General features: G+C 49.1%; 1 protein-coding gene across 2 annotated transcripts in view; it reads left to right on the forward strand.

Moving 5' to 3' along the window:
* The window catches only part of nbeal1 (neurobeachin-like 1), a 34,863-nt gene that overhangs the window by 12,721 nt on the left and 2,807 nt on the right, over window positions 1-19,335 (forward strand). The window contains exons 11-54 of one of the 2 annotated variants that reach the window (XM_034548596.1): window positions 279-365; window positions 2,054-2,137; window positions 2,278-2,376; window positions 2,470-3,041; window positions 3,215-3,347; window positions 3,495-3,614; window positions 3,790-4,099; window positions 4,174-4,259; window positions 4,346-4,435; window positions 4,549-4,726; window positions 4,835-4,968; window positions 6,060-6,219; window positions 6,352-6,454; window positions 6,545-6,704; window positions 8,270-8,428; window positions 8,530-8,689; window positions 9,196-9,284; window positions 9,652-10,245; window positions 10,957-11,132; window positions 11,233-11,521; window positions 11,625-11,933; window positions 12,042-12,191; window positions 12,340-12,497; window positions 12,657-12,781; window positions 13,206-13,332; window positions 13,425-13,573; window positions 13,654-13,787; window positions 13,889-13,990; window positions 14,106-14,201; window positions 14,284-14,408; window positions 14,516-14,656; window positions 14,903-15,033; window positions 15,217-15,326; window positions 15,651-15,768; window positions 15,864-15,961; window positions 16,088-16,204; window positions 16,361-16,450; window positions 16,581-16,690; window positions 16,842-17,014; window positions 17,120-17,214; window positions 17,451-17,567; window positions 18,079-18,240; window positions 18,451-18,599; window positions 18,682-18,817. In XM_034548596.1, coding sequence (XP_034404487.1) covers window positions 279-365; window positions 2,054-2,137; window positions 2,278-2,376; window positions 2,470-3,041; window positions 3,215-3,347; window positions 3,495-3,614; window positions 3,790-4,099; window positions 4,174-4,259; window positions 4,346-4,435; window positions 4,549-4,726; window positions 4,835-4,968; window positions 6,060-6,219; window positions 6,352-6,454; window positions 6,545-6,704; window positions 8,270-8,428; window positions 8,530-8,689; window positions 9,196-9,284; window positions 9,652-10,245; window positions 10,957-11,132; window positions 11,233-11,521; window positions 11,625-11,933; window positions 12,042-12,191; window positions 12,340-12,497; window positions 12,657-12,781; window positions 13,206-13,332; window positions 13,425-13,573; window positions 13,654-13,787; window positions 13,889-13,990; window positions 14,106-14,201; window positions 14,284-14,408; window positions 14,516-14,656; window positions 14,903-15,033; window positions 15,217-15,326; window positions 15,651-15,768; window positions 15,864-15,961; window positions 16,088-16,204; window positions 16,361-16,450; window positions 16,581-16,690; window positions 16,842-17,014; window positions 17,120-17,214; window positions 17,451-17,567; window positions 18,079-18,240; window positions 18,451-18,599; window positions 18,682-18,817 — 7,005 coding nt within the window. The remainder of the gene's footprint in view (window positions 1-278; window positions 366-2,053; window positions 2,138-2,277; window positions 2,377-2,469; window positions 3,042-3,214; window positions 3,348-3,494; window positions 3,615-3,789; window positions 4,100-4,173; window positions 4,260-4,345; window positions 4,436-4,548; window positions 4,727-4,834; window positions 4,969-6,059; window positions 6,220-6,351; window positions 6,455-6,544; window positions 6,705-8,269; window positions 8,429-8,529; window positions 8,690-9,195; window positions 9,285-9,651; window positions 10,246-10,956; window positions 11,133-11,232; window positions 11,522-11,624; window positions 11,934-12,041; window positions 12,192-12,339; window positions 12,498-12,656; window positions 12,782-13,205; window positions 13,333-13,424; window positions 13,574-13,653; window positions 13,788-13,888; window positions 13,991-14,105; window positions 14,202-14,283; window positions 14,409-14,515; window positions 14,657-14,902; window positions 15,034-15,216; window positions 15,327-15,650; window positions 15,769-15,863; window positions 15,962-16,087; window positions 16,205-16,360; window positions 16,451-16,580; window positions 16,691-16,841; window positions 17,015-17,119; window positions 17,215-17,450; window positions 17,568-18,078; window positions 18,241-18,450; window positions 18,600-18,681; window positions 18,818-19,335) is intronic. The other variant, XM_034548605.1, reaches the window with a different exon arrangement.

Here is a 19,335-nt window from a genome sequence, read left to right on the forward strand (position 1 = left end):
GTTTTAAGAGCATTTTGCCCACATTGCATGTTTACCTCCCACAGCAAGGCTGGAACACGAACACGCCTCCACGTGGTGACCCCCCACCCCCACCTTGCTGAATGGGGTCACGGCTTTTAACCTCTCGCCCTCTCCTCTACTGACACTATCTTCTCCCCCCTCCCCTCCTCTGCACCATCCTCCTCCCCCGTGTCTTCCATTTTCTCTTTCTATCAACCTCCCCCACATGCCCTGTTGACACGTTGCCTGTTGTTGTTGTTGTTGTTGTTGTGTGTCAGCTGGTTAACGCGAGGTGCACGGCGGCAGACAAGGACCAGAAAGATATAACCAACAACAGGTTACTGACAGGAGAGAGGGACACTCAGGTACCACCGAGAAATCCCCACCTCTCCACCTCCCCCAATCACCCTTCCCAATCATCCACCTACCCGCCCCACTTCTCCTCACCTGCTGCCAAGTCCCTCCCCCTTCACCTCACCAGAGCCACGTGGGCCCTCCACAGCAAGACGCTCCCGCTGCTCTTTGCCAAACGGTTATTAGTAATTGGATCATGGCCTCACAGAAAACTACACTGAGTCACTAGACTGCCAGGGTGCAACCTGTTGTGTGGGCGTCATTTATTCAACAATGTTTAGGGGTTTTCACATTCACCTCCAGTAGCTTTCTGATGCGTCTAAAGCAGTTTGAATGGTGTAGTCAGCCAGGGCTCTTTCACTCAATCATCTCATATGCACAGAAAGGTCACTTGTTCCCCCTCAGAGTACACCAGCTTCCATTCTACTCTTTGTACTTGTTGTTGCTACTCACGGAGCCACCTTTTTTTCGAGGGTATAATCCCTCCATTGATCTGGATAATGTGAATACAGGTGGACAAACCAGCAATGGGCCTTTGTTGCTGCGCAGCTGCAACCCGATGCGGCGGCCGATGCTTCAGTCTGCTTGGCGAGTTTAGACATCAAGCATCGGCTGCTTTCGGGGGTCACGTGTGGAACTCCGGCTTCATAGGTCGTTTACAGCGGCGAGATTTCAAAGTAATGCCGACGTAATGAAAACTCTAGAACAGAAATTTTAAAACCAGAATCAACCGTTGAGCTGTCTTGCTGTGGATTGGGATCACTTGTCACAGCTATGTCATTTTCATTTATTTTAATACCCCCCCCCCACCCCCCCTCCACATTGTCCTGGTTTTCTGCGGTATACTATGGGTTTCACTGGAATGCTGTCACGTTGGCCTGGTGTGTTCTCCCAGAGTTCAGTGTTTCGAGGTGATTGATTTTTTTTAAATGTATCTATTTCTCTTTGCCACAGTCCCTCTCCAGCTCGTCCAAGACTCTCTTTAGGACCAAAGCAGCCTACGAACTACATGTTTATTCTAATGGCACATGTTGGACGTGAGCTTGGACAGAGCTCGACTGAGATGTGTTTGTTTGTCATGTTTTGGCTCATGTTTTTATGGGTTGCATGCTTCTTTTTTGGTTCTGCTTTTTTATCGTGAATCCGTATCTGTGCGAGGAAAAAAAGCCCCAACGGCTTCCTGCTCCAGTCAGATCATCATGCTATTAAAATATATAATTTTTAAATTATCTTTTTACCTGGAGCAGAAAGACAATACTTTTCACTAAAACACCTGCAGTACAGAACCGCAGTGACAAACAGGTTTCTCAACATCATCGATGATTTTACTCACATTCTCACACAAACTAATTGAATCAAACCAAAAGGCATCTACTTAAGTCTCTCTTTTATTCCTTTGTGTGATGCATGTTGTATTCAGCACCCTAAATAATTTTTTTCATTATCATTTTAGCATTGCAAATCATATATATATATATATATATATATATATATATATATATATATGTATATATATGTATGTGAATGTGGCTTTAAATTGTATGCACGCTTGTCTCCTTATAAACGTGCTGTAACATTCATCTGGAATAAGAGGAGATTTGACTTGTGTCCAATCATCTGATAGATACTACACACTCTGCCCGCTAAAGCCACGTCGGGACTGACACATCTGATCCCTCCTCCCCCCCCTCCTCCCCAGGTGTTTCAAGGGCGACTAGACTCCCTCGCCGTAGCGACCATCAAAGCCCTGACAACAGTGATGCACAAATCACCGGCTGCAAAGGTGACGGGAGCACACACACACACACACACACACACACGCACGCACGCACGCACGCACGCACGCACGTGAGGTTATTGTTCTGCGCCCAGGAAGCTTTGTATCTGTGTTTTCTTTTATTTCTTTCCTGCCACTCTCTGCAGGAGGTGTTCAAGGAAAGGATTGGCTACAATCACCTTTATGAAGTGCTCACCTCACTGGGCCAGCCATCGCGGCTCCTCCTCAAGGAGCTGATGAACATGGTGAGGGGCGGATCGTCTTGTTTTACGGCCTCTTGTCCGTGGTTATTCTGGCGTCTTTATGGTGCCGGTGTTTACGCGCGTTCCTGTGTGCAGGCTGTGGAGGGTGAGCACACCTCAGTGGGGCTCCTGGGCATCAGCAACGTGGAGCCCTTGCTGCTGCTGGTCCAGTGGCTCCCGGAGCTGGACTCATCGGAGCGGCAGCTCTTCACGGCCGACTGGCTCCGGCGCCTAAGCTGCCTCAACCGCCAGACCCGCGCCACCTGCGTTAACGCCGCCATGGTCCTGCGAGCGCTGGCGGGCCTGGAGTGCGACCAGCGGCTACACCGGGCGTGCGCCGAGAGCCTGTTGGGGCTGGTGGGCTCACTGGGATCCCAGTCCTTGGGCGCCAGGGAACTCCTGGGACTCCTTCGCCTCCTCAGGCCTCCAGAGTCCACCCAAACTCACCCCTATGTGGGTCCCGCCTTGAGAGCCCTCCTGGCCATGGTGCGGCAGCAGGGCCTGGAAAGCGCCATGCAGTACTTTGACCTGTCCCCCAGCATGGCGGGCATTGTAGTTCCAACAGTGCAGCGCTGGCCCGGCTCAGCCTTCAGCTTCGTCGCCTGGTTGTCACTAGACCAGGACCAGCTGGGCCCACTCAGCAAGGACAAGAGGAAGCAGCTCTACAGGTGAGGGGCAAAGAGAAGAAGAATAAAGGTTGGGATAGTGCTGAATGTCTGCTCTTGACAAAGTAAAGCAAACTCGCTATTTCTATTCCTGCTGTGCGAGAGATCATAACAGGAGAAGGTTATGTCTGTCAACACTCGCCCAAACTGGTTTTATTGTGTTTGATCCCGTACAGCTTTTTTACCCCTGGGGGGACGGGGTTTGAGGCCTTCGTCAGCTCAGCGGGTGTGCTGGTGGTGGCTGTGTGCACGAAGAAGGAGTACGTCACAGTCATGCTGCCCGACTACTGCTTCTGTGACTCGCTCTGGGTGAGTCCGGTTGAAAAGAGGTCTTGGCGGCACAGACGGCACCCTATATTTAGAAGATTACACCTTTTTAACCGAATGATTAAGTCTGATTAAAGAGAGCTACACTCGCGATTAAAGACTAAGTTCTGTGTGGATTTCCACTTGCAGCACAGCATCGGTGTGGTCCACGTTCCAGGAAAGAGGCCCTTTGGACAGAGTCTCGTGTACATTTACGTGGACGGACAGCAGAAACTGTCCGCCCCCCTCAAGTATCCCACCATGACTGAGGTGAGTCCTGCACTCCCTTGTCAATAGTGGGAGCTCACCAACTTCTTGGCAACTCGATTGTGTGTCTTTTCATTCAGTTTATCAGCAAGTGCTGCCAGTGAATCCATTTTACAGACATAAATGGGTCTCTGGTAACCTGCCGTTATGTGTGTATCTGTTGGTTCTCCACACACAGCCGTTCATCTCCTGCTGCATCGGCTCAGCAGGCCACCGGACCACCACTCCCCCGCCCTCCCAGATCCCGGACCCGCCCTTCTCCTCCCCCACCACGCCCACCACTCGCTCCTCGCTGGGCGCCATCCTGTCACCGCAGACCTGGGGGGGCCTGCTGGGGGGGAAGCAGGAGTCTCTGACCAAGCTCATCTCTGCAGGGACCCAGGACAGCGAGTGGGGGAGTCCGACCTCGTTGCAGGGCCAGCTGGGAAGCGTCATGGTCTTCCATGAACCCCTGCAGCCCAACCACATAAAAGCCATCTGTAGTGCTGGTAAGCCAGTCATAAATGAAAGTAAAAATGTTGCCCTCTCTCTTTCTGACACTCTCCTCCGGTCTTCTACGCAGGTCCAAACTGCATCTCTCCATTCAACGCCCATGAATCCGAACTCGCCGACCTTTCAGCCAAATTGCTGCTGCACTACTCTCCAAAGGTGAGTGAAAATGAAAGAATAATTAGTCTTATTTGTTTGAAGGGTATCCGCTAGCTGCTTACTAAACTTGGTGGTTTTGTCAAAAGGCGTGTAGGAACCCCATCTGTCTAGATCTCTCTCCGAACATGCTGCATGGACGCCTGACGGGGAATAAAGTGGTCAACTGGGAAATCAAGGTGGGAGGATCATGCGGCTCCTGCTGTCATGTAGTTGTCGTGCCCTCAGAGGACAACTTGTACGGCACCCATTTTTTTTGTTTGAATACGTGTCTCTGTTGCATCTGCGGCAGGATATGATCAACTGTGTGGGTGGCCTGCCAGTGCTCTTCCCCATACTGGAGCAGTTGACTCTGATCACCCCGGATCAACAGGCAAGTGATCCCGCCACCGGGTCAGATTTCATCACCCCGGATGTAACCACGCCACCCGACGGAGATTGGGTCCTTCTGCCGTCCAACCGGGCGTCAGGTCCGCTCCCTCATAAACTGCATTAATATATATAAATCTATATATTCCTCTTTACCTTACATTTAAACTGTGTCACGTGTGGAAACAGGTTTTTCTTTTTGGTTTCAGAGGCGCGCCTGGAGAAGAACCTGGTGGCCACCTTCCTGTTGGTGCTGAAGCATTTCTTGCAGAGGCACCCTATCAACCAGGAGAATCTGCTCCACTCGCATGGTGTCGGCACACTGGGAGCCCTGCTGCAGAAGGTTTCCGTTTCATTTGAACTTTGCATGTGGTCAATATTATCAGGGCGTCGGGCTGGAATTTGTAGGCGCTGTGCACAGAACTGTTTTACGTCCTCACTCACACACAAGTCAGCACGTTTGTTCAGAAAACATGTCCATAATTGGGGCATTGCACTGATGCCCCAATTATGGACATGTTATAACTGTACTTCCATCACCGCCTTCTGTTAAAATATGTCTCATGAGGACAGTTTTAAAGGTACAAAGTTAAGTTTTTCCTGAGTAGCAGTTTGACATACAATGCAGAAACATAAATCCCATGTTTCTTTGAATTTGTGGATTCCATCTCCTTGCAGTTATACAAAAAAAGACGAGGCTGTGATCTTGATGGATGTTTTAAAAAGCTTCTTTTTTTTTCTCTCTGGTCATTGTCTACCAACAGAGTGAATTTGACAAAATGAATTAATTGCATAAGGCCTCCACATGCAGGACATAAGTGGATTATTAATGTTGCTGGACCTGAAATGACTTCACCTCAGACAGCTGTTGTCCCTGTGTTTGTCTTTTCCTTTGTGTCTGTCTGTTTGCCTTGATTGCTCATTCTTTTTCACTTCAGCTCTCTTTCGTCCCTCTTTCCTCTTCTATCTTTTGTCTGGTGCATGTGCCTAAGTATCTATTTGTTTATCGTGGGGAAGGGGGGGGGGGGGGTAGACAGGGGGCTGAGGAAATACCTTTTGAATCAGCATTTCCCCCGTGGGAAAATAAAAGACTCCACTGAGGATCAGATTAAATAAAAATTGCCCCGAGCAGCTTTTACCGCATCCAAGTCAAGTAACCACACCCTGTAAATGGTAAAAAGAACAAATAAACCACTAATGTGCATCTCCCCTTTCCAACGTGTTCCTTGTCTGGTTTGCTTTGAACTGGTTTTCCAACAATCCTCATCATTGTTTACGTGGCTGTTGATGTGTCTTTCTTAAACGGGCCCTGTTCATATCACATGCACCCCCCTCCCTTCTTGTGTAGTATCATGTTGCATGTGCACCATTAAACCTGCGTATAGTTGAACTAATAGTTTAATGCATAGCATTTTTTTTTTCCCCTGTGTTCAGCTGCCAGCAGGTCATGTGGACGTCAGCGTGCTGGTTGCTATGCAGCTGCTGATAGAACAGGTGACCTATGAGAAGAACCAGGTCCTGCTGCAGCAGCTTCACACGCATCTGCTGTTCAACTTCAACATCTGGAACAAAGGAGACTTCCCTCTACGCATCGGTGTGTGTGTGGGTGGGGTGTTGGGGTGTCAGCAACGGCACTGAATCTTACGTTGTAGCAAACACAAAAAGACTGCGTGTCCCCAGACTGTCGCCATACTAAGTTGTGCTCTTTTGTTTATTTCAAATGAAGGTCATATCCAGTACATGTCCACTGTCATCAAAGACAACAGGAAGCAGTTCAGAAAGAAATATGGAGTACAGTTCCTCCTGGACACCGTGCGCCTTTATTACGGGTGAGAGCCCATTTCCCAAAGTTCACCCATGTCCGACGAGTTCAGTGTCTTTGTGACAACATCGTCATCGTCGTGTGCTCCTTCATTCAGGAGGAACAGCAATAGAGAGAGCGACCTGAGCGAGGACGACGTTCGCAGCATCCGGGCGTCTCTCTGCGGCCTCATCAAATACTACATCACCAAGGGCATGTCGCAGGAGGAGATGCACAGCATTCTGGGATACATCGCCGCCATCGGAGACGAGGAGCAGGTGAGGAGGAGTCCAACATTATGGTTTGCACTTAAAAGTATATAAACCTGTTTTGTGACAGGAAATGTTTGTATCTATATATATATCTTAAAGGTACACATGTCTAATATACAGTAGAATACTTAATACTAAATCGTTAAAATACGATTAGACTACGTTAGAATACAAAATACTAAATCATCCTTTTTTTCTGAGCCAGTCGGCAGCCTGAGGGAAAAATAACTACTCTGAGGTGTGCCAGGCCAACACCTAAGAAATGTGGAGTAGGTCGAGTTATTATCGTTGTGTGTGCGTGCCAGATGACCCACATAGTGTGAAACGGGTCAATGGCATCCGCTCTGGCCGTTTTCACTGCAGGGCTTTTTCTGCTGCCCCCTGAGACTTACTGCAGGGATGCCTGTGCAGGAAGCTGTCGGCATCATTTCCCCCCTGGCAGCTGTTTTTAGAAAAAAATGTAGCTCTCGCTCTCTGCATCTTTTTTCAAACATGTCCCTCTCTGTAAACAATATTCCTCAGTGGCTGTCGACCAAACCACTCAATTTCTCGACTGTTTCCCTCTCCGTCACCTATTTTGTAAAACAATATGCTCCTCGTGTCACACCACTCTGCTGCATTCTTTTTTTATTCCCGTCTGGTTTGTCCACTTTGTCTGTCACTTTGCATATCTTCTCACATAGCACACTAAGTGGAAGCGTACATCGCCCTCTATGAACATAAGGTCAATATAATCACACGATCCTCCTTCCCTGCTGGGCATCTGATACTACTTATCTATTCATTGAGCCACACTGAAGATATGAGAGTATATAACCTCTGGTTAAACATTACATACATGGCCCAGGAGAAATAGTGCAGCACAAGCACTTAGATTTGTTGGTTAAAGATGCAACTTTGGGACAGTTTGCATCTTTTTGAAGTGGGTTTGTATGAGGGAATTATCCACAGTCAGAGTATAACCTACAGTAGATGGATGTAACTAGCAACATACTGCTGTGGACATAGTTTGGATTCACACAATAACACAAACAAACTAATTGATCGAGGCAGCTGTAGACCAGCAACTCCCGTGTTCTATGAGGTAAAATTAGTGTTTTTGTCAAAGGAGTCCTGTTGCTTTGAAGAGAGCATAGATGGAAATAACCGCCTCAGTTCCCCGTCAGAAAGGGCTATCTGACAGCAAAGTAAAGCTGTCAAAATATACTAAATACAGCATGAACTTTTCATTTCTTTCTTGGTGTCTTTTTTTGCTGCCCCGGTCCACAGAAGTGTTTTGCTTTGCTCTAGTGCTGGTACTCCTGTCTGCTTTTCCAAACGCCACCTACTGTAGATAGTAACACACTGACGATGGATAACGACCTCATACAACCCCATTTCAAAAGATTCTAACTATCCCTTTAATCTCAGAGCAAACATTACACATTATTAGATGTTTTATAATATATCTTCGGAAAAAACATTGCCTCTCACAATGGTTTAGTTCCATGATTTCCATCTCAAAACGCTGGAAAAAAATCTGTCAAAACCACATGGAAGTATTAATTGCAGTTGTCGCTGTGCGTTCACAGTTGTGTGGGCTGCTGGAGCTGTTACTCAGCCTTCTTCAGTCCAGTCCGGCCAGGGACCAGCTCTTCCTGCTCCTCTTCGAGGCCGGTGGCGCCGACTCCTGCTACGCGCTCCTGCTCAACAACAAGCACTCGGATCGACTCCGGGAGCTTGTCTTCAAGGTGGGCTCATCAACAATTCAGGGGGCCCGTGTATGGCGTTCACCTGAAAGTGAAAGTGGCTTTTGGGGCAACTAAAAATTTTTGTTTCTTCTTCTGCGCAGTTGTTTGAGCGCATGCTGCGCTGCGACCGCGTCTATGAGAAGAATAAGCAGCGCTTACGGCTGAGGGAGGCGGGTTACGCCGGCTTGTCGCTGCTCTTCTCTGAACTTCACATCACTCCGACACTGATCCGCTGTCTCCTCAACCAGGTCCTCCACACAGGTCAGCTTTCCTTTTCTTTTTTTAAAGTTCAGCTAGTGTTACTTTAAATGTGAATAATTAAGAAGTATTAAGTACAGTAGTTAACTCTCCTGCTAATATACCCTTGAATTAAATGTGTTCAGTTTAGGGTGAAACTTTTATCTAATTGGTCAATGAAGTTGTTGTTTTTTTTCTCCCACCAGCTCGTTCTCTGCTGCCCATTAAGACCAGTTCCATTACATCTCGTTCCTTGAAATAATGGGATTAATTTCCCGAGTCCACTTAAGCCAGGACTCATTATTTGTTTTTGTCCTCAACTCCAGTCATATTCACACTGGAGTTGAAGGCTAAACAGCTATCTTAGAAAAAATGGATCGATGGAGCTCAGGTTTTATGTCGGAGGCATTAGACAGAATTGCTCCCCTGTCTGTCATTAGTAAAACATAATGCAGTTAGCACATGAAAGCGCCAATCAATACCACATACAGTTGCACAAACATGAACCTGTGTGTGTCCAACATCTACAGATCATGTGGTGAACTACAAGGACCTGATGGCTCTGGTCCAGCTCACTCACCGGGCCGGACCCGCCGAACGCCTCCTTGTCTGCAAGAGGGTGAGTAAAACACCTGCACTCGAACCTGCAGACATCCCCGCTATTTATTATGAATATTGAATAACAACAGACATAGGAAATGACTCAAGGTCCCAGCAATTGATTAAATGCTTTCTACATTACTTTCTATTTCCTTTCTTCTCTGTATGTCCTTTTTCTCTTCCTCCATTATTTCCTTACGTCCCCCACTCACTCACACAAACAAACAAACAAAGAGACACACACACACACAATCTTTTATGAGTTTTGTTCCCGGTATCGGTATGTGAAAGTACTGCATTTGAAGATGGAAACCAACGGTCACCAATCATCGTTTAGTTTCGTGCGCTTCTCATTAACGTTAACCTTCTCTCCTCTCCGTCTTCAGGTGTACCAGCTGCTACAATCCCAACAAGATGCTGCCGTCCAGATCTCGAAGCAGCAGTGTTGGCAGGACACTCTCATGCGGCTCTACCTGCGGAGTGATGGATCCCAGTCACAGCGGGGCACCGACACCATCAGCACCTGCAGCCTGGATCTGAGCCGTCCTAGCGGCGGAGGCGGCGCCGCCAGCCGCCTGGAGCTGCCGCTGGAGAAGCGGGCGCGGGCGGGCAGCGGCGGCCGCCTGGAGGACGACCGGTTTAGCGTCGGCGACACCCGCTCCGTGGACAGCCTGGAGAACGGCGACGGCATCTCGCTGCTGGATACGCCGTCCTCCTCAGCCGCAGCTGAGCCGCAGCTGCACGTCAAGCCCTGGGTGGTGGGGAAGTCGGGGGGCTTGATGCTGGATCTGTCCCACCTGCAGGCCTACGAGGGCGGGGACAGCGGCAGCCAAACACCTGGCAGCACGCCATCGCCGCCGGAGACCTCGAAGCCTTTCCCGGGGAGCTCCGGGGATCGAGATGCAACCTCCTCCCTTACTGAGGACAGCTTTCTCTTCAGCGACAACATCTCACTGGGGGAGTCCTTCAACAACGCTGAGGTGAGACGGCTGCTTTTGTGATGCAAATCCCTTTTTTTTTTTTAAACAGCATATCTCTAAGCTTATCCTTTTGAAAGGTAAATTATTCACCTGGCTCCCTATACATTTCTTTTAAAACAACTATTACATTTGTATCAATATTAGATTTATTACAAAAAGAAACAATTGGATTGCACAATAATCCCTCAAATGTTTTCTCATAAAGCCAATCATTTTATTTCATATGATAGTCTGTACTCGAAGGTTGCCTCAATGCTTCTACAGAGCAAGAACTTCTTACTGCGTGGGTGAAATGTCACCGCCACCTCGGGCTGCCGGGCCCTGACTTTCATCCAGCGAGCACTGGTGGTGCAGCAGTGGAAGAGAGACGACCCGTCTCCTCCCACAGCAGGAAGCTGTCAGTGCTGGCATTAGATGTGTCATTGTAAAGCTTCAGGTTGGGGAATGTGACAAAGCGGCAGAATGATTTTCAGCCAACGCAAATCATCTACATTCTAGACTCAGCACTTTTTGTCCGGAGACAGATTAGAGGGGGCTCATGTCACAAGGCTTTGCGGGGTGTTAGAATGCATTAAGTCGAACTGTCATTATCTCATTAATGACCTTTTTTTTCTTTTTCTTTGCTGTATCCAGTTACCTATTACTGCATTTATACACCAGAAAGATCAATAACGTTTCTCTTTTTTTGGTGCGATGTTGTTGTCCCCCCAGCGGGCAGAGGAGGAGCTGTGCACCATGCTGATGGAGATCGTGCTGTGCGTGATGTGGCGTGGGGTAGAATGCTCGGACGACTCGGCGTGGCTGGAGCGCGGCCAGGTCTTCTCGGCCCTCACCAAACTGGCAACCGCCAACGAGCTGCTGCTGCCCGTCGACCAAATCAAACTGAGGTGAGCCCGCCGCTGGACATTAGCAGGAGCAGAAAACACCTTCCCAGAGACAGGTTTGCTGACGGGGTCTAACGCCGTGCACTCTCTTTCTCCCACGCAGTCTCATGGAACGCATGTTGGAGTGGGCCGTGGCCGATAACCGCGAGGCGTCGGCCGCCACGCTGCCGCAGCACACGGAGAACGCGGTGCGGTTGCTTCACATGGTGCAGGACTTCCTGCAGGCGGAGGGCCTGGTCAACCCGGCGCTGTGGACGGAGAAGGTGCTGGAGGAGACGGTGACGCTAATGGACAGCCTCATGGTGTGGTACTCGGCCGGCGCCCAGTGGTTCCAGCTCTCCCAAGTTGGACTGCGGCTGCTGCTGGGCTTCATGGCTCAGGAGGACCCTGAAGTGAGCTATTTATTTTTTCTCACATTGTCCCTCCTTTCCATGTGTATCTTTTAACTGATGGGCTTTAAAGTGCCTGCACATTAATACATGGCCTCTGTCCCAGGTGTGTGCCTTGGCCACAGCCAAGCTCAACGGCATCCTGCAGACCAAGCAGGTGTCCAGCCAGGACGAGGCCTGCTACCTACTGGGTAAGGTGGAGGGCATCCTGCGGCGCTCCATCCAGGAACAACGGGAGGAGACGTACTCCTTCCTGGTCCCTCTGCTGCGAACGCTGCTCTCCAAAGTCCACCGCCTCCTCTTCATAGAGCTGCATCTCCCCCAGCTCCCCGACACCAACGGCAGCCCGTCCTTCTTCGAGGACTTCCAGCTGTACTGCAACTCCACTGAGTGGCGCGTCTACCTCGACAAATATGTACGAGACGGAGATTTAGAGTCAATCATTGTTTTGGATTCTATCAGATACTTATTTATTGGAAAAATTAACGGGAATGTTCTCCTTTTTACTTCCATTTGTCTCCAGATTATCCCGTACATGAAGCAGTATGAAATCGAAACATTCAGCCAGGGCCACGAGACCATGGCTCTCTACTGGAAGGAGTGCTACGAGGCTTTCATGGTCAGCCTGCATAAGAGAGAAAGGGAAAGGGGCGAGAGCAAGATACGCTTCCAGGTTAGTGGGATCAGTAATAAACAAATAACAACTGAGCCTTTAGACCCCCTCTATTATGTCCTAGCTCGGACCCCAGTCTAATCTTGTCTTCCATCTAATCTTTTGGTGCAGAGCTTAAACTCGTCTCCCATAAATTCTTCCTCTTCAGGAGCAATTTGTGGAGCCTTTCTCGCGCCGAGGCCGCCAGGAGAACCTGCGCTACAACAGCATGTTGAAGCAGCAGCACAGCCAGAACAGCGCCACCCTCAGGCAGTGGAAGGCAGCACGCCGGGGTCTTGTGTGTGAGAGAGGGCCCTGGGCTGACAGGTACCGACGTCAACCTCTCTCCTCTGCATTACTTGTCCTTTTTACCCTTTTCATGATCTCTACAGTAGTAGCAAAATGTGTATTAATATAATATATAAAGATGTCAATAGCGGCTGCCTTCGGGATTTACAAGTGTGTTTCGTTAACCATCTCTAACAGGCAGCAGGATGAGATGCACTGGAGGGTGTCCAGCGCTGAGAACTTCTCCCGCATGAGGCTGAAGCTGGTTCGTAGTTACAACTTTGACCTGCACCAGGAGGCCAGCGCTCTGAGAGACAACCTGGGTAACGAGGCAACTCCTCACTGTCGTCTCTTAAATGTTTGCTCGAGGAGTTTCAATGAGTAATTTCGCTGCACTTCAGCGGCAAATTCTGCCGACATATTCAGCGGGTGGATGTGATGATGAGGGATAAGTGTGTGTGTGTGTGTGTGTGTACAGTACCTATTAAGTCGTTTGTAAGGTCGAGGCTCTTATTTTATTTTGACCTTTTTTTATATTGTGAATGGGCAAGTTTAATCTGTAAATCTTCTGTTTATGGAATAGAAAAACCGAACGGAGCTGGAATAGAAAGTGTTATGTTCGCGTCAGCCCCTTGACAGGCGTGCTAGCTCATTTCCTGCACTGCCATGCGATATTAGCCACGGCACCGTCTCTGGATGCCTCCTCTCAGAGTTTAAATCCCCTCCCATTGCGTTTGCTCTTCCCAGGTGTCCATCAGCAGCGTGTAAACGCGGAGTCTCTGCTGCTGGAGGCTGCCAAGCAGGTCAAAGTCAGCGACCTGGAGGACGACATCCTAGAGTTGCCGGAGGACGACCCTGCCGCCGCCAACAACCAGTCAGTCACCGAACGCCGCATCCACAGAACAACCGCGGTCCCGTCGTAGATACCGGGTCGAGAGTTACAGTCTGCAATGCTTTGTCCCGCAGAGTTGAAGCAGAAGAGGCGGGCCAGAAGGAGAAGCTGGTGCTGTGGGAGGACTGCGAGCTGGTGACGGTGGTGGACGTGGTGCCCGGCCGGCTGGAGCTCACCACCCAACACATCTACTTCTACGACAGCAGCCAGGAGAAAGAGGAAGGTGAGGAGAGAGCGAAGGAGGTGAAGGAGAAAAGATGGCTACACTTTTACATACACTAACTGTCGACCTGTTTCCTGAAGGAGTGGGCCACGACTTCAAATGGCCCCTGTCTCAGATCCGAGAAGTCCACCTGAGGCGTTACAACCTACGCCGCTCAGCTCTGGAGATCTTCCTCATCGACCAGACCAATTACTTCCTCAACTTCAAGAAGGAGGTGATGAGTCACACATTTAACTTACAAATGAATGTGGTTTGAATTTCTTTGGATTCCCTCTTGCCTTTGAAATCGTTTACGGTTGTGCTTCTTATTAACAGGTGAGGAACAAGGTCTACAGCCGCATGCTGCTGCTGCGATCCCTCAGCCTTTATGGAACCCGCTCACCACAGGAGCTCCTCAAAGCCTCTGGACTTACACAGGTGAGGGAGCTTTTCTTTGTTTTGAGTGCATAACCACAGACATGCAAACAATGTCATCTTGTTTTGAGCTTTATCATTTTAAAAGAGAGGATTTGTAATATTTTGTGTTAAACAGAAATGGGTGAACCGGGAGATTTCCAACTTTGACTACTTGATGCAACTCAACACGATTGCAGGCAGAACGTACAACAACCTGGCTCAGTATCCGGTGGTACGTTCCTCACTCAGTACATGACTCCACACTAGGTGAGTGTTTGAGCTAACCTGTTGTTTGTTTTTGTGTGTTTTACCAGTTTCCCTGGATTTTAGCTGACTACACCTCAGAGGAGCTTGACCTGTCTGATCCCCGGGTGTTCAGGGACCTGTCAAAGCCAGTGGCAGTTCTTAACGAACGCAACGCCAAGGCCGTTCGAGAAAAGTGCGATTCATCCCTCCATGCTTCCGTTATTCTCAGAATAATTAAATTATAACTAAAGCACGTTCTGAGTCTGGCTCAAGTTAACTTTTTCAAATGTGTACCAACAGGTATGAAAGTTTTGAGGACCCAACAGGCACCATCGACAGGTTCCATTACGGCACCCACTACTCAAACGCTGCCGGAGTGATGCACTACTTGATCAGAGTGGAGCCCTTCACCTCCCTGCACATCCAACTGCAGAGCGGACGGTAAGGAGACCAGAGAGTCACGACCCTCCGCTGCTTTCCACCCCAGTTATCATTGCTTGGCAACAGTTTGGGTCCACGCTTCCTTTCTGTCAGCTGGTGTCAGGTTGGGGACTGGGAATGTTTACAGCTGTGAAATGGTCTGCAGCATCTACTGGGGGACTTTATAGCCACGCATGTGCCAGCTTGAAGCTGCTTTGTCGAGTGTTGGTTGTGGATGCTCATCCGTTCCATCCTGCCGCGGCTCAGGTTTGATTGTGCCGACCGCCAGTTCCACTCCATCCCTGCGACATGGCAGACCCTCATGGACAACCCCAACGACGTCAAGGAGCTCATCCCGGAGTTCTTCTACTTCCCAGAATTCCTTGAGAACCAAAATGGTGCGGTTTGAGAATTGAGGATTCTTTTGCAAATGATTTGAAATATTATATACAAAACTAACGACTTCCATCAATGTTATGTATTGTCTTAAGACATAAACATGTTTTGCGGTTTGTTTTCTGATCCCTTTCTTCTATCACTGTTTATTCCTCGCTTCCCTCTTTCTGTTGCCCCTCATTCAGGCTTTGATCTGGGTCGCCTGCAGTTCTCCAAGGGAAGGGTAGATGATGTTGTTCTTCCAAAATGGGCCAAGTCCCCCGAGGACTTCATCTACAAACACCGCAAAGCCCTGGTGAGATACAGTTTTAGTTGTATGACTGCTTCTTAGGGATCATTCTCAGTAGATGTTGTGGAAGGAAACCCAGGAAACTAATGGTGTGAATCAGTGCAGAGTGTCCAGTATCTGGTCTATGACTCTGAGGGACTGACACCAAAGGGGATATGTTACTTTTGATATACAAGATACATGATATTTATTATGTTTTGGGTGGAGTACTCCTGTAGTGGAATTTAAGGGACTTTGATACAGCAGATGCAGGTGTAGTTTTGTGTTTGTACCGGCTTGTTATGTCTGCGTATCGTTTACAACCACAGTGTGCATGTGTTTTAATGACAGGAGTCGGAGTACGTATCGGCGCACCTTCACGAGTGGATCGATCTGATCTTTGGTTACAAGCAGAGGGGCCCCGCGGCGGTGGAGGCCCTCAATGTCTTCTACTATTGCACATATGAGGGTAAAGCATCCACAACAGTGGTGACGCTGCTTTGGGTTTTTATTCTGTCCTTTGTGAATTGTCAGCGTAGTGTTTTGACTGGTCTGGTGTTGCAGGGGCGGTGGACCTGGACGCCATCACGGATGAAAAGGAGCGCAAGGCCCTGGAGGGCATGATCAGCAACTTTGGACAGACGCCCTGCCAGCTAGTCAAGGTGCAGACACACGCCAGACACAACATGAACCCCCGACGGGCTCATCAAGTCCTGTATCTGTGCCGATGAATCGGATTTAGACTTTTGTGTGTGTGTGTGTGTGTACGTGTGCATGTTTGTGTGTAGGAGCCCCATCCAGTGCGACTGCCTCAGGAGGAAGTGGAGAAGAGGAAGGCTCAGCTTGACTCGTGTCCTCTCAGCATGTTCGAACATCTCGGTGACCTCAAGTCCTTCTTTGTCGAGGTTTGATCTCTCTACTGCTTTTAGAAATTTATTTTTCATAAAGCTAGTGAACAAAAACTTCAGGAATGATTTAACCAGGATTATGACCATCACCTGTCATGAAAACATGCCTCTATAAAAACTCTGATTTCAATTCTCTCTCTCGGCACGTTGCAGGGCATCAGTGACAACGTGCCGCTGGTTAAGGCCGTGGTGCCAAAGAATCAGTCCCATTCTTTCATCACCCAGGGGAGCCCTGACACCATGGTGAGCATTATAATAATAACATATATTTGTACTCCTTAAATTAAATTGTAGAAGTTGTCCACAAAAGGAAAATGAGTTAAGGGTAGGCGATAGGCATGTGACGTCTTCACGGTGTTTGCGCCGTCTCCAGGTGACGTTGAGTCAGAACTGCCTGGTTGGGACCCACGGGTGGCTGCCTTACAACAAGAACATCTCCAACTACTTCACCTTCATTAAGGACCCCACCGTGTCCAATGCCAAGTGAGAACACTCACGCAAACGCAGTATTTACAGCAGGGCAGCTGCGCTGTAACAATGCAATGCAGACTTTGTGCCTCCAGGTTGCGTCCCTCTCTAAGCTCTCAAACCCTCCGTCCTCTCCTATGCCTTCCTCTCACCTTTCTTCACCCAGGACCCAGCGTTCCCTCTCCGGACCCTTCGCCCCCGGCGTGGAGGTAACGGCGGGGCTGTTCGTGGCCTCCCACGACGGCAAGTTGCTCTTCAGCGGCGGCCACTGGGACAACAGCCTCCGGGTCACCTCTCTGGTTAAGGGCAAGACTGTGGGACAGCACATCCGACACATGGGTAACCAACACTTTTCAACTGGAAATAAGGCTGCAGCGTCTTTTGTCCCTTTTGCATGTGTGTATGTCCTGTAACAGTCGGTGGTTTCGCTCACCTCTCCTCCAGACATTGTGACCTGCTTGTCAACGGACCACTGCAGCATCCACCTGATCTCCGGCTCCAGAGACACAACCTGCATGGTGTGGCAGGTTCTGCAGCAGGTCAGCACAGCCGGGACGCGCTTGTACAGCATAACTATAACATTGATCTATGACAAATAGAGTTTAAAAGTCATAGATTCAACTACATGAAACATGCAGACACAATAACAAAGCAAACAAGCTATACAAGGCAGTCCATTTATCATTTTACAATACCGGTACATCTGTTTTGACGCATATTTTAAATTTGTGCTTAAACAAACAGTTCTCTCACTCTGTCTTGTTTGTTTGTGCAGGGTGGAGCTCCCGTGGGTCTCCATCCCAAACCGGTTCAGGTGTTGTATGGACACACGGACGAGGTGGTCAGTGTCAGCATCAGCACAGAGCTGGACATGGCTGTGTCTGGGTCACGGGTAAGAGCACACAGACTGACGGCGCCATGCTGGAGAATCGACTCACATTCTCAGTCACATGCTGAGGGACTGTAATGAGCCGGAAAATGGGTTTACTTTAGACTGAAGGTCACATTGTGGTTCTGGCTCTTTAAAGGTAAAGAGATTTGTCAGGGATCAAACATTGTCGTAATGTTTGGTGTTACGTGGCTTTTGATTGTTTTTTAGTTGAAATAATGAGACTTTGCTGAAAAATAAAATCATTATTGAGACTTTTAGAGCAGACCTGTTCTTTTAAATTAAAAGTACACTTTACTTTAAGTATGACGTTGTTTGATTAAAAACATTGGAGTCTAAACTGGGAAATGATTTAATCCATATCTATTTAATATAGTTTGATCCACAATTTCCCAACAAAAAGATACATTTGACTATTTCTTTATATGGTTTTATTATTATAATAATTTTTTTTAAATGTACCTTTGTAAAAATGTATGTTATTCAATGTGTGCTTCCACTCTCTGTGCCCCAGGATGGGACAGTGATCATCCACACGGTGCGTCGGGGCCAGTACATGCGTTGCCTGCGGCCGCCATGCGACAGCTCCCTGCCACTCTCCATCCTCCACCTGGCCGTGTCCTGGGAGGGTCACCTGCTGGTCCACACCTGCCTTGAAGGCAAAGCGACGCTCAAGGTGCATGCAGAAAAAAAAAATTAGGGAACCTGGGAAAGCTAAATCTCAATTTATGTGGACTGTATGTGGAAATAATCAGATCCCAGCTGTGAGAAACTCCCAAGAAACATGTGGACGTTTCCAGTTCAAATTCTGCTACGTTTTCGAACGGGGTTTGTGAGGACTGAGATTATGTCATTGACAGCGGGTGATTTTATTTTCTCTCCCCAGGATAAAAACGCCCTCCACCTTTACTCCGTCAATGGGAAGCACCTCTGCAGGGAGCCTCTGCAGGAGCAGGTGACCGATATGTGTGTGTCGGGGGAGTACGTAGTCATCGGCAGCGAGCAGGGATACCTGTCCATCCGCGACCTCTACAGGTAAATTACCCAGAAACTGCATTTTCTAACAGCCGTCTGCGTCCATGTGGGTATTACAGCTGTACTTGTCTCTCCTGTGCAGTCTGTCTCTGTGCACGGAGCCCATGGCCATGAGGGTGCCGGTGCGCTGCGTCTCGGTCACCAAGGAGCAGAGCCACGTCCTGGTGGGCCTAGAGGACGGCAAGCTGATCATCGTGGGCGTGGGCAAGCCGGCGGAGGTAAAGAGCTCGCTGAGGAACTACATCGCACAGAGCCTGGAGGGGTCGCCGCTCTTGGCCTCCCCCTTGCTGGCCCCGCTCCGGGCCCGCTCGCCAAACCGCCTGCTACACCAGCGCGACCAGCTGGTGTTCAGCCCCACTCCAAGCTCCCATAAACCCCATCGACTCTAGTCCCCCCCCCCCCCCCCCCCCCCCCCCCCTTTTCACCCGGCAAGATCTGACAAACACTCAAACACACACACAGATAAACCTGCTGCACATATCGCCTGTGTTGCAATGCTTGGCCTCAATGTCCTCAAAGACCTTTTAATCCAGTCACCCCTCCTTCTCAGGGATGGTTGTCGCCCCCACAATTCTTCACACGCACACACACACACACACACATTGAACTCTTTTTTTGAGCGGACACGGTGGCCACTAGAACCAAAACCGTGTCCTGAAAACAACTTGATGTCCTGACCTCATCCGTGCAATATTTGACTTGATTTGGCCATTGACCTGGGATAAACTCCAACCCA

This window comes from Cyclopterus lumpus, chromosome 2, assembly GCF_009769545.1.
Source record: "Cyclopterus lumpus isolate fCycLum1 chromosome 2, fCycLum1.pri, whole genome shotgun sequence".
Lineage (NCBI taxonomy): Eukaryota > Metazoa > Chordata > Actinopteri > Perciformes > Cyclopteridae > Cyclopterus > Cyclopterus lumpus.